The sequence below is a fragment of the Oncorhynchus nerka genome, linkage group LG24, assembly GCF_034236695.1.
Source record: "Oncorhynchus nerka isolate Pitt River linkage group LG24, Oner_Uvic_2.0, whole genome shotgun sequence".
Lineage (NCBI taxonomy): Eukaryota > Metazoa > Chordata > Actinopteri > Salmoniformes > Salmonidae > Oncorhynchus > Oncorhynchus nerka.
Genome location: NC_088419.1, coordinates 91,383,764 through 91,396,449, shown reverse-complemented (window position 1 = coordinate 91,396,449; position 12,686 = coordinate 91,383,764). Strand labels below are relative to the sequence as shown.

The following is a 12,686-nucleotide window of genomic DNA, read 5'->3' as shown; positions in this document are numbered from 1 at the left end:
GCCACGTTGGTTTTTAGGGGCAGTCGATCTGTAAAGCATTAGGGAAGTTTTGGGTGGGAGTTTGGGAGGGTGTTGTGTATCGTTGGCCAGCAGATGTCGCCCTATCTCTACTTTCGTTGACCCTCTTTTTAGGATCTGTGTTTAATCATTTGTGAGTCAATGTTTTAGTAGTGTTTCCTTACCTCGGCCCACCAGCCTGTGTTTCATTCAGACCTACCAATCCTCTTTCTCATCTTCTACCTCAGCTGAGTCTGGGCCAATACAAACAGTTTTGTCACAGTCTGCCCGGGACTAAACCAACACTGGAATATTTGACCTCTGTAGTCTTGAATGTGAATTTGAACCACATTCAAAACCCATTTTTAGTTTAGCGTTTGAATATAACTTTCTCTCTAGATCAGGGCTCTCCAACCCTCTTCCTGGAGAGCTACCGTCCTGTAGGTTTACACTACAACCCTAATCTAGCACACCTAATTCCTGTTAAGTAGCAGTTAGCTGCTAGCCGTCATGGAAACGGAGCAGGCTAACGCTAGTAGTGCTTAACCCTCTAGTGTTTTTATCCACGACTGGGCACAAATGCTTTAGGTGTGAGATGATTTCCACACAATCACAAGATTAAAGATAAGGTGGAACTGAACAATGGACAGGGATTTGTCTGCCCTAAATGCACCACCATCAAGCAACTCTGGGAAGAGATCCTCCAGCTGCTCGCTCGGCTGCGAGAAAAGGATTACCTGCTTTCTAAGTGCACCAACCTTGCTGTAACCCAGGCAAACCCAATCTCATTTTTAAATCCCTCCTGTAGCAAAGCTGTCAATGAGTCAGGAGGCGTTGATCTGTCCCGATCCAACGGACAGATGTTCAGCTCAACTCCACGGCCCCATGTGAGACTGGACACTCGCAAGGCATAGGAGATCGGGGAGGCAGTCTGGCCACCCTTTATCTATCCGAGAAGATCCGATCCAGCTATCAAAGAGCTTTGCCCCGAGACGGACCTACCAGCCCCGTGAGTCAGCACGGATCCTGGGAGTATATCACCAGCTGGCGGCCGCCCAGTGGCACCCTCTCCACGACCACCACAGTTCAGGAGGTCGCAGACTCAAGACCCCACCTTCTGGGGTTTCCGACGTCATTTGCTGTTGCTGGTGCTAGGAGTCGGGCTAGCCTGTCTACCCCTCATCACTGTCAAACGCTCTCTAAAACACTTCTGCGAGCAGGCCTTTCTAATTGACCTGGCCGGGGTATCCTGGAATGACATTGACCTCATCCCGTCAGTAGATGATGCCTGGCTATTCTTTAAAAGTGCCTTCCTCACCATCTTAAATAAGCATGCCCCACTCCAAAAAATTTGAACTAGGAATAGATATAGTCCTTGGTTCACTCCAGACCTGTCTGCCCTTGACCAGCACAAAAACATCCTGTAGCTTTCTGCATTAGCATCGAATAACCCCCGTGATATGCAACTTTTCAGGGAAGTTAGGAACAAATATACACAGGCAGTTAGGAAAGCTAAGGCTAGCTTTTTCAAACAGAAATTTGCATCCTGTAGTACTAACTCAACTTCTGGGACACTGTAAAGTCCATGGAGAAGCCTCCCGGGTGGCTCAGTGGTTAAGGGCGCTGTACTGCAGCGCCAGCTGTGCCACCAGAGACCCTGGGTTCGCGCCCAGGCTCTGTCACAACCGGCCGCGACCGGGAGGTCTGTGGGACGACACACAATTGGCCTAGCGTCGTCCGGGTTAGGGAGGGCTTTGTCAGGTAGGGATATCCTTGTCTCATCGCGCACCAGTGACTCCTGTGGCGGGCCGGGCGCAGTGCGCGCTAACCAAGGTTGCCAGGTGCACGGTGTTTCATCCGACACATTGGTGCGGCTGGCTTCCGGGTTGGATGCGCGCTGTGTTAAGAAGCAGTGCGGCTTGGTTGGGTTGTGTATCGGAGGATGCATGACTTTCAACCTTCGTCTCTCCCGAGGCCGTACGGGAGTTGTAGCGATGAGACAAGATAGTAGCTACTAAAACAATTGGATACCACGAAATTGGGGAGAAAAAGGGTTAAAATAAAAATTTAAAATATTTTTAAAAATATTTTAAAAAGTCCATGGAGAATAAGAGCACCCCCTCCCAGCTGCTCACTGCTCTGAGGCTAGGAAACACAGTCACCACCGATAAATCCACTATAATTGAGAATTTCAATATGCATTTCTCTACGGCTGGCCATGCTTTCCACCTGGCTACCCCTACCCCGGTCAACTGCCCGGCACCCTCCACAGCAACCCGCCAAAGCCCCCACCATTTCTCCTTTACCCAAATCTAGATATATGATGCTCTGAAAGAGCTGCAATTTCTGGACCCCTACAAATCAGCCGGGCTAGACAATCTGGACCCTCTCTTTCTAAAATGATCTGCCGAAATTGTTGCAACCCCTATTTACTAGCCTGTTTATTAACCTCTCTTTCGTATCGTCTGAGATTCCCAAAGATTGAAAGCTGCACTCTAGAGTGGTCATCCCCCTCTTCAAGAGGGGGATGACACTCAGCTTTCCCAATCTTTGGGAATCCCAAACAGGCTGCTACAGACCTATATCTATCCTACCCTGTCTTTCTAAGGTCTTCGAAAGCCAAGTTAACAAACAGATTACCGACCATTTAGAATCCCACCGTACCTTCTCCGCTATGCAATCTGGTTTCAGAGCTGGTCATGGGTGCACTTCAGCCACACTCAAGGTCCTAAACGACATCATAACCTCCATCGATAAGAGACATTACTGTGCAGCCGTATTCATCGACCTGGCCGAGGCTTTCGCCTCTGTCAATCACCACATTCTTATTGGCAGACACGATTTGGTTTCTCAAATGATTGCCTCGCCTGGTTTACCAACTACTTCTCTGATAGAGTTCAGTGTGTCAAATCGGAGGGCCTGTTGTCCGGACCTCTGGCAGTCTCTATGGGGGTGCCACAGGGTTCAATCCTCAGGCCGACTCTCTTCTCTGTATACAGTGCCTTGCGAAAGTATTCGGCCCCCTTGAACTTTGCGACCTTTTGCCACATTTCAGGCTTCAAACATAAAATATAAAACTGTATTTTTTTGTGAAGAATCAACAACAAGTGGGACACAATCATGAAGTGGAACGACATTTATTGGATATTTCAAACTTTTTTAACAAATCAAAAACTGAAAAATTGGGCCCCCTTAAGTTAATACTTTGTAGCGCCACCTTTTGCTGCGATTACAGCTGTAAGTCGCTTGGGGTATGTCTATCAGTTTTGCACATCGAGAGACTGACATTTTTTCCCATTCCTCCTTGCAAAACAGCTCGAGCTCAGTGAGGTTGGATGGAGAGCATTTGTGAACAGCAGTTTTCAGTTCTTTCCACAGATTCTCGATTGGATTCAGGTCTGGACTTTGACTTGGCCATTCTAACACCTGGATATGTTTATTTTTGAACCATTCCATTGTAGATTTTGCTTTATGTTTTGGATCATTGTCTTGTTGGAAGACAAATCTCCGTCCCAGTCTCAGGTCTTTTGCAGACTCCATCAGGTTTTCTTCCAGAATGGTCTTGTATTTGGCTCCATCCATCTTCCAATCAATTTTAACCATCTTCCCTGTCCCTGCTGAAGAAAAGAAGGCCCAAACCATGATGCTGCCACCACCATGTTTGACAGTGGGGATGGTGTGTTCAGGGTGATGAGCTGTGTTGCTTTTACGCCAAACATAACGTTTTGCATTGTTGCCAAAAAGTTCAATTTTGGTTTCATCTGACCAGAGCACCTTCTTCCACATGTTTGGTGTGTCTCCCAGGTGGCTTGTGGCAAACTTTAAACGCCACTTTTTATGGATATCTTTAAGAAATGGCTTTCTTCTTGCCACTCTTCCATAAAGGCCAGATTTGTGCAATATACGACTGATTGTTGTCCTATGGACAGAGTCTCCCACCTCAGCTGTGGATCTCTGCAGTTCATCCAGAGTGATCATGGGCCTCTTGGCTGCATCTCTGATCAGTCTTCTCCTTGTATGAGCTGAAAGTTTAGAGGGACGGCCAGGTCTTGGTAGATTTGCAGTGGTCTGATACTCCTTCCATTTCAATATTATCGCTTGCACAGTGCTCCTTGGGATGTTTAAAGCTTGGGAAATATTTTTGTATCCAAATCCGGCTTTAAACTTCTTCACAACAGTATCTCGGACCTGCCTGGTGTGTTCCTTGTTCTTCATGATGCTCTCTGCGCTTTTAACGGACCTCTGAGACTATCACAGTGCAGGTGCATTTATACGGAGACTTGATTACACACAGGTGGATTGTATTTATCATCATTAGTCATTTAGGTCAACATTGGATCATTCAGAGATCCTCACTGAACTTCTGGAGAGAGTTTGCTGCACTGAAAGTAAAGGGGCTGAATAATTTTGCACACCCAATTTTTCAGTTTTTGATTTGTTAAAAAAGTTTGAAATATCCAATAAATGTCGTTCCACTTCATGATTGTGTCCCACTTGTTGTTGATTCTTCACAAAAAAATACAGTTTTATATCTTTATGTTTGAAGCCTGAAATGTGGCAAAAGGTCGCAAAGTTCAAGGGGGCCGAATACTTTCGCAAGGCACTGTACATCAATGATGTTGCTCTTGCTGCTGGAGATTCTCTGGTACACCTCTACGCAGACGACACCATTCTGTATACTTCTGGCACCTCTTTGGACACTGTGTTAACTAACCTCCAGACGAGCTTCAATGCCATACAACTCTCCTTCCGTGGCCTCCAACTGCTCTTAAACGCAAGTAAAACTAAATGCATGCTATTCAATCGATCACTGCCCGCACCTGCTCGCCCATCCAGCATCACTACTCTGGATGGCTCTGACTTAGAATATGTGGACAACTACAAATACCTGGGTGTCTGGTTAGACTGTAAACTCTCCTTCCAGACTCACATTAGGCATCTCCAATCCAAAATTAAATCTATAATTGGTTTCCTATATCGCAAACAAAGCATGCTGCCAAACATACCCTCGTAAAACTGACCATCCTACCAATCCTCGACTTCGGTGATCTATAAAATAGCCTCCAACACCCTACTCAACAAACTGGATGCAGTCTAACACAGTGCCATCCGTTTTGTCACCAAAGCCCCATATACTACCCACCATTGCGAGCTGTACGCTCTCGTTGGTTGGCCCTCGCCAAACCCACTGGCTACAGGTTATTTACAAGTCTCTGCTAGGTAAAACCCCGCCTTATCTCAGCTCACTGGTCACCATAGCAGCAGCACCCACCCGTAGCACGCGCTCCAGCAGGTATATCTCACTGGTCACCCCCAAAGCCAATTCCTCCTTTGGTCATCTTTCCTTCCAGTTCTCTGCTGCCAATGACTGGAACGAACTGCAAAAATCTCTGAAGCTGGAGACTCATATCTCCCTCACTAGCTTTAAGCACCAGCTTTCAGAGCAGCTCACAGATCACTGTACCTGTACATAGCCCATCTGTAAACAGCCCATCTATCTACCTACCTCATCCCCATACAGTATTTATTTATTTATTTATCTTGCTCCTTTGCACCCCAGTATTTCTACTTGCACATTCATCTTCTGCACATCTACCATTCCAGTGTTTAATTGCTATATTGTAATTACTTCGCCACCATGGCCTATTTATTGCCTTATCTTACCTCATTTGCACTCACTGTATATAGACTTTTTGTTTTCTTTTGTTCAACTGTATTATTGACTATGTTTTGTTTTACTCCTTGTGTAACTCTGTTGTTCTATGTGTCGAATTGCTACGCGTTTATCTTGGCCAGGTCGCAGTTGCAAATGAGAACTTGTTCTCAACTAGCCTACCTGGTTAAATAAAGGTTAAATAAATAAAAAAATTAAGATACAGACCAAGACCAGACAGAAAGCACATATTACACTGGTTTTAAACACTGACTGCCTGTGAGTTTTAGAATACATTTTAATATTATTCTATTGGTTTTTAAATCAATCCATGATTGTGCACCACAATACATGTCAGCTTTTAGGTTATGTCCTCTGTAGGTCCCTTAGGTCCTCTGGCCTTTTAACTATCCCAAAGCCTGGGACCAAGAGGCATGGAGAGACAGCCTTTTAACTATCCCAAAGCCTGGGACCAAGAGGCATGGAGAGACAGCCTTTTAACTATCCCAAAGCCTAGGAACAAGAGGCATGGAGAGACAGCCTTTTAACTATCCCAAAGCCTGGGACCAAGAGGCATGGAGAGACAGCCTTTTAACTATCCCAAAGCCTGGGACCAGGATGCATGGAGAGACAGCCTTTTAACTATCCCAAAGCCTGGGACCAAGAGGCATGGAGAGACAGCCTTTTAACTATCCCAAAGCCTGGGACCAAGAGGCATGGAGAGACAGCCTTTTAACTATCCCAAAGCCTGGGACCAAGAGGCATGGAGAGACAGCCTTTTAACTATCCCAAAGCCTGGGACCAAGAGGCATGGAGAGACAGCCTTTTAACTATCCCAAAGCCTGGGACCAAGACGCATGGAGAGACAGCCTTTAGTTACTATGCCCCCAGCCTCTGGAATAGCTTGCCGGAGGGGGGCCGAAACTGTGGACGTATTGAAGAGATCATCCGCGTTCCTTTATCAGCGCTGTAGCTTTGTCTAATCTCATCATCATTAACGCTGACAGGTCATTTAGCAGGAGACCAGGGGGGCTGTGCCAGTGTTTCTGTGTGATGGATGGTTCCTGGCACAGAGAGTGGTTTGACACTGCACTGTGGGCCACAGCTTTAAACCATGGATATTGTGTTTTATAAACATAGTATTGTATTACATGAGTATATATATTACCGTGAGACCGCCACGCTAACTGTCCAGTTAGTTACCCAGTGTTCAGTTCTCCTACAGGTGGGGAGAAGGGAGTTCTATTAAAGCTCAGGGGATAATGCAGGGTCGCTGAGAGGTCAGAGGGTAGAAGGAACTCTGGGTGCACTCTGTACAGACAGTACCACTGGGGAATTGGAGGGGAAGGGGGGGGGCTTTTTGAGACTGACCAGACAGTAGCACTGGGGAAGGGGGACCGCTTTTTGAGACGGACCAGACAGTAGCACTGGGGAAGGGGGACCGCTTTTTGAGACGGACCAGACAGTAGCACTGGGGAAGAGGGGCTCCCAGCTGTCACGGGTGAACAACTGCTCTGTTGTTTTTGTAGTTTGCGACTGGCGAGGAATATGGAAACACAGCTTATTATTTAATAACAGCTCAGTAAAGGGTACAGTATATAATCTAAGTGTTGTTTGTCCCCTCCTAACAGGTGGTCCGTTGGTGCTGTGCCAGCCGGCCCAGGTGCTGCAGATCCACACTCCACAGGCAGTCACCGGGCACCTGGTTACCATGCCAACACTGACCCAAGGGAGGCCCGCCCCCATTGCAGTCACACTCCACAGCCCTGGCTCTGACGAAGATGTAAGTGTGTGTGTGTGTCTGCCTTGTCTGCTGTGTGTGAGAGAGAGAGAGTGTGTCCTACATGTCTGGGTTTGCTCGTATGCCTCTGATTTCATTCTCCTTTCCACCATAATGGAAGACTGTATCTCCCTCTGTGGTGCTGGTTCCTCTTCACTTCATTGATTTTAATTCATAAGGTGAATGCACCAATTTGTAAGTCGCTCTGGATAAGAGCGTCTGCTAAATGACTTAAATGTAAATGTAATGTAAATGTAATTCCTGGGTGAAATACGGAAACACAAAATGGCAGCTAGAAAAAAAACTAGCCACCATTATTATTGATGATGCTGTCAGTCTTTTTTCTAGACTGACAGAAACTAGATTCGCAGCATCCAGGATTGACATACAGCTGAGCTTAATTTAATGTCAAATCAAATTTTATTAGTCGCATGCGCCGAATACAACAGGTGTAGTAGACCTTACAGTGAAATGCTGAATACAACAGGTGTAGGTAGACCTTACAGTGAAATGCTGAATACAACAGGTGTAGGTAGACCTTACAGTGAAATGCTGAATACAACAGGTGTAGTAGACCTCACAGTGAAATGCTGACAGTGAAATGCTGAATACAACAGGTGTAGGTAGACCTTACAGTGAAATGCTGAATACAACAGGTGTAGGTAGACCTGACAGTGAAATGCTGAATACAACAGGTGTAGTAGACCTTGACTGAATACAACAGGTGTAGTAGACAGTGAAATGCTGAATACAACAGGTGTAGACATAACAGTGAAATGCTGAATACAACAGGTGTAGTAGACCTCACAGTGAAATGCTGAATACAACAGGTGTAGTAGACCTCACAGTGAAATGCTGAATACAACAGGTGTAGGTAGACCTTACAGTGAAATGCTGAATACAACAGGTGTAGACATAACAGTGAAATGCTGAATACAACAGGTGTAGGTAGACCTTACAGTGAAATGCTGAATACAACAGGTGTAGACATAACAGTGAAATGCTGAATACAACAGGTGTAGTAGACCTTACAGTGAAATGCTGAATACAACAGTGAACTGCTGAATACAACAGGTGTAGTAGACCTTACAGTGAAATGCTGAATACAACAGGTGTAGTAGACCTTACAGTGAAATGCTGAATACAACAGGTGTAGGTAGACCTTACAGTGAAATGCTGAATACAAAGGGGGTAGACATAACAGTGAAATGCTGAATACAACAGGTGTAGTAGACCTTACAGTGAAATGCTGAATACAACAGGTGTAGGTAGACCTTACAGTGAACTGCTGAATACAACAGGTGTAGTAGACCTTACAGTGAAATGCTGAATACAACAGGTGTAGTAGACCTTACAGTGAAATGCTGAATACAACAGGTGTAGGTAGACCTTACAGTGAAATGCTGAATACAACAGGTGTAGTAGACCTGACAGTGAAATGCTGAATACAACAGGTGTAGTAGACCTGACAGTGAAATGCTGAATACAACAGGTGTAGTAGACCTCACAGTGAAATGCTTACTTACGAGCCCCTAACCAACTGTGTTGTATTTAAAAAATACAAAGAAGAATAAGAAATAAATGTAACAAGTAGTTAAAGAGCAGCAGTAAAATAACAATAGCGAGACTATATACAGGGGGTACAGTTAGTCAAGGTAATTGAGGTAATATGTACATGTAGGTAGAGTTATTACAGTGACTATGTGGTTAGAGTTTTTGACCATTTTTAGGGCCTTCCTCTGACACCGCCTGGTATAGAGGTCCTGGATGGCAGGAAGCTTGGCCCCAGTAATGTTCTGGGCCGTACGCACTACCCTCTGTAGTGCCTTGCGGTCGGAGGCCGAGTAGTTGCCATACCAGGCAGTGATGCAATCAGTCAGGATGCTCTCGATGGTGCAGCTGTAGAATGCCAAATCTTTTCAGTTTCCTGGGGGGGGGGAATAGGTTTTGTTGTGCTTGGACTATGTTAGTTTGTTGGTGAAATGGACACCAATGAACTTGAAGCTCTCAACCTGCTCCACTACAGCCCCGTCGATGAGAATGGGGGCAGGCTTGGTCCTCCTTTTCCTGTAGTCCATAATCATCTCCTTTCTCTTGATCACGTTGAGAGAGAGAGGTTGTTATTCTGGCACCACACGGCCAGGTCTCTGACCACCTCCCTATAGGCTGTCTTGTCGTTGTCGGTGATCAGGCCTACCACTGTTGTCATCGGCCAACTTAATGATGGTGTTGGAGTCGTGCCTGGCCGTGCAGTCATGAGTGAACAGGGAGTACAGGAGGGGACTGAGCACGCACCCCTGAGGGGCCCCTGTGTTGAGGATCTGCGTGGCGAATGTGTTGTTACCTACCCTTACCACCTGGGGACGGCCCGTCAGGAAGTCCAGGATCCAGTTGCAGAAGGAGGTGTTTAGTCCCAAGGCCTTAGCTTAGTGATGAGCTTTGTGGGCACTATGGTGTTGAATGCTGAGCTGTAGTCAATGAATAGTATTCTCATTTAGGTGTTATTTTGTCCAGGTCGGAAAGGGCAGTATAGATTGCATCATCTGTGGATCTGTTGGGGCGGTATGCAAATTGGAGTGGGTCTAGGGTTTCTGGGATAAGGGTGTTGATGTGAGCCATGACCAGCCTTTCAAAGCACTTCATGGCTACTGACGTGAGTGCTACGTGTCGGTGTGTAATATGTATTCTGTACAGAGCACAGGAAATGCACCCAGTCTACAGTATAACATTGTTGATGATTCACTTCATCGTCCTAAAGATGTTTCTTCAGTCTCAGAAGTTGTTTGTTCCATTCCGTTTCCCGCCTCTTGATCTTCAGTATAGGTGACAATTGCAAAATGACAGTCAATGTGTTGCAGTAATGAAACAGCTGGCTACAGTCAGATTGTGTTGTAGTAATGGAACAGCTGGCTACAGTCAGAATGTGTTGTAAACAGCTGGCTACAGTCAGAATGTGTTGCAGTAATGAAACAGCTAGCTACAGTCAGAATGTGTTGCAGTAATGGAACAGCTGGTTACAGTCAGAATGTGTTGTAGTAATGGAACAGCTGGCTACAGTCAGAATGTGTTGTAGTAATGGATTGGTAAAACAGCTGGCTACAGTCAGAATGTGTTGTAGTAATGGAACAGCTGGCTACAGTCAGAATGTGTTGTAGTAATGGAACAGCTGGCTACAGTCAAAATGTGTTGTAGTAATGGATTGGTAAAACAGCTGGCTACAGTCAGAATGTGTTGTAGTAATGGAACAGCTGGCTACAGTCAGATTGTGTTGTAGTAATGGAACAGCTGGCTACAGTCAGAATGTGTTGTAGTAATGGAACAGCTGGCTACAGTCAGAATGTGTTGCAGTAATGAAACAGCTGGCTACAGTCAGAATGTGTTGTAGTAATGGATTGGTAAAACAGCTGGCTACAGTCAGAATGTGTTGTAGTAATGGAACAGCTGGCTACAGTCAGAATGTGTTGTAGTAATGGAACAGCTGGCTACAGTCAGAATGTGTTGTAGTAATGGAACAGCTGGCTACAGTCAGAATGTGTTGTAGTAATGGAACAGCTGGAATGTGTTGTAGTAATAACAGCTGGCTACAGTCAGTCAGAATGTGTTGTAGTAATGGAACAGCTGGCTACAGTCAGAATGTGTTGTAGTAATGGAACAGCTGGCTACAGTCAGAATGTGTTGTAGTAATGGAACAGCTGGCTGTGTTGTAGTAATGGAACAGTCAGAATGTGTTGTAGTAATGGAACAGCTGGCTACAGTCAGAATGTGTTGTAGTAATGGAACAGCTGGCTACAGTCAGAATGTGTTGTAGTAATGGAACAGCTGGCTACAGTCAGAATGTGTTGTAGTAATGGAACAGCTGGCTAATGGAACAGTCAGAATGTGTTGTAGTAATGGAACAGCTGGCTACAGTCAGAATGTGTTGTAGTAATGGAACAGCTGGCTACAGTCAGAATGTGTTGTAGTAATGGAACAGCTGGCTACAGTCAGAATGTGTTGTAGTAATGGAACAGCTGGCTACAGTCAGAATGTGTTGTAGTAATGGAACAGCTGGCTACAGTCAGAATGTGTTGTAGTAATGGAACAGCTGGCTACAGTCAGAATGTGTTGTAGTAATGGAACAGCTGGCTACAGTCAGAATGTGTTGTAGTAATGGAACAGCTGGCTACAGTCAGAATGTGTTGTAGTAATGGAACAGCTGGCTACAGTCAGAATGTGTTGTAGTAATGGAACAGCTGGCTGTCAGAATGTGTTGTAAATGGAACAGCTGGCTACAGTCAGAATGTGTTGTAGTAATGGAACAGCTGGTAAAACAGCTGGCTACAGTCAGAATGGAACAGCTGGCTACAGTCAGAATGTGTTGTAGTAATGGATTGGTAAAACAGCTGGCTACAGTCAGAATGTGTTGTAGTAATGGATTGGTAAAACAGCTGGCTACAGTCAGAATGTGTTGTAGTAATGGAACAGCTGGCTACAGTCAGAATGTGTTGTAGTAATGGAACAGCTGGCTACAGTCAGAATGTGTTGTAGTAATGGATTGGTAAAACAGCTGGCTACAGTCAGAATGGGTTGTAGTAATGGAACAGCTAGCTACAGTCAGAATGTGTTGTAGTAATGGAACAGCTGGCTACAGTCAGATTGTGTTGTAGTAATGGAACAGCTGGCTACAGTCAGAATGTGTTGTAGTAATGGATTGGTAAAACAGCTGGCTACAGTCAGAATGTGTTGTAGTAATGTGGAAAACAGCTGGCTAGAATGTGTTAGTAGTCAGAATGTGTTGTAGTAATGGAACAGCTTGGTAAAACAGCTGGCTACAGTCAGAATGTGTTGTAGTAATGGAACAGCTGGCTACAGTCAGAATGTGTTGTAGTAATGGAACAGCTGGCTACAGTCAGAATGTGAAATGGAAAACAGCTGGCTACAGTCAGAATGTGTTGTAGTAATGGAACAGCTGGCTACAGTCAGAATGTGTTGTAGTAATGGAACAGCTGGCTACAGTCAGAATGTGTTGTAGTAATGGAACAGCTGGCTACAGTCAGAATGTGTTGTAGTAATGGAACAGCTGGCTACAGTCAGAATGTGTTGTAGTAATGGAACAGCTCAGAAGAATGTGTTGTAGTAATGGAACAGCTGGCTACAGTCAGAATGTGTTGTAGTAATGGAACAGCTGGCTACAGTCAGAATGTGTTGTAGTAATGGAACAGCTGGCTACAGTCAGAATGTGTTGTAGTAATGGAACAGCTGGCTACAGTCAGAATG

At 45.3% G+C, this 12,686-nt stretch overlaps 1 protein-coding gene across 1 annotated transcript in view; it reads left to right on the top strand.

The window, feature by feature from the left end:
- The window catches only part of atf6 (activating transcription factor 6), a 133,036-nt gene that overhangs the window by 20,962 nt on the left and 99,388 nt on the right, over positions 1 to 12,686 (top strand). Inside the window, exon 7 of the mRNA XM_065009313.1 lies at positions 7,282 to 7,433. Within this exon, the coding sequence (XP_064865385.1) occupies positions 7,282 to 7,433 (152 nt within the window). The remainder of the gene's footprint in view (positions 1 to 7,281; positions 7,434 to 12,686) is intronic.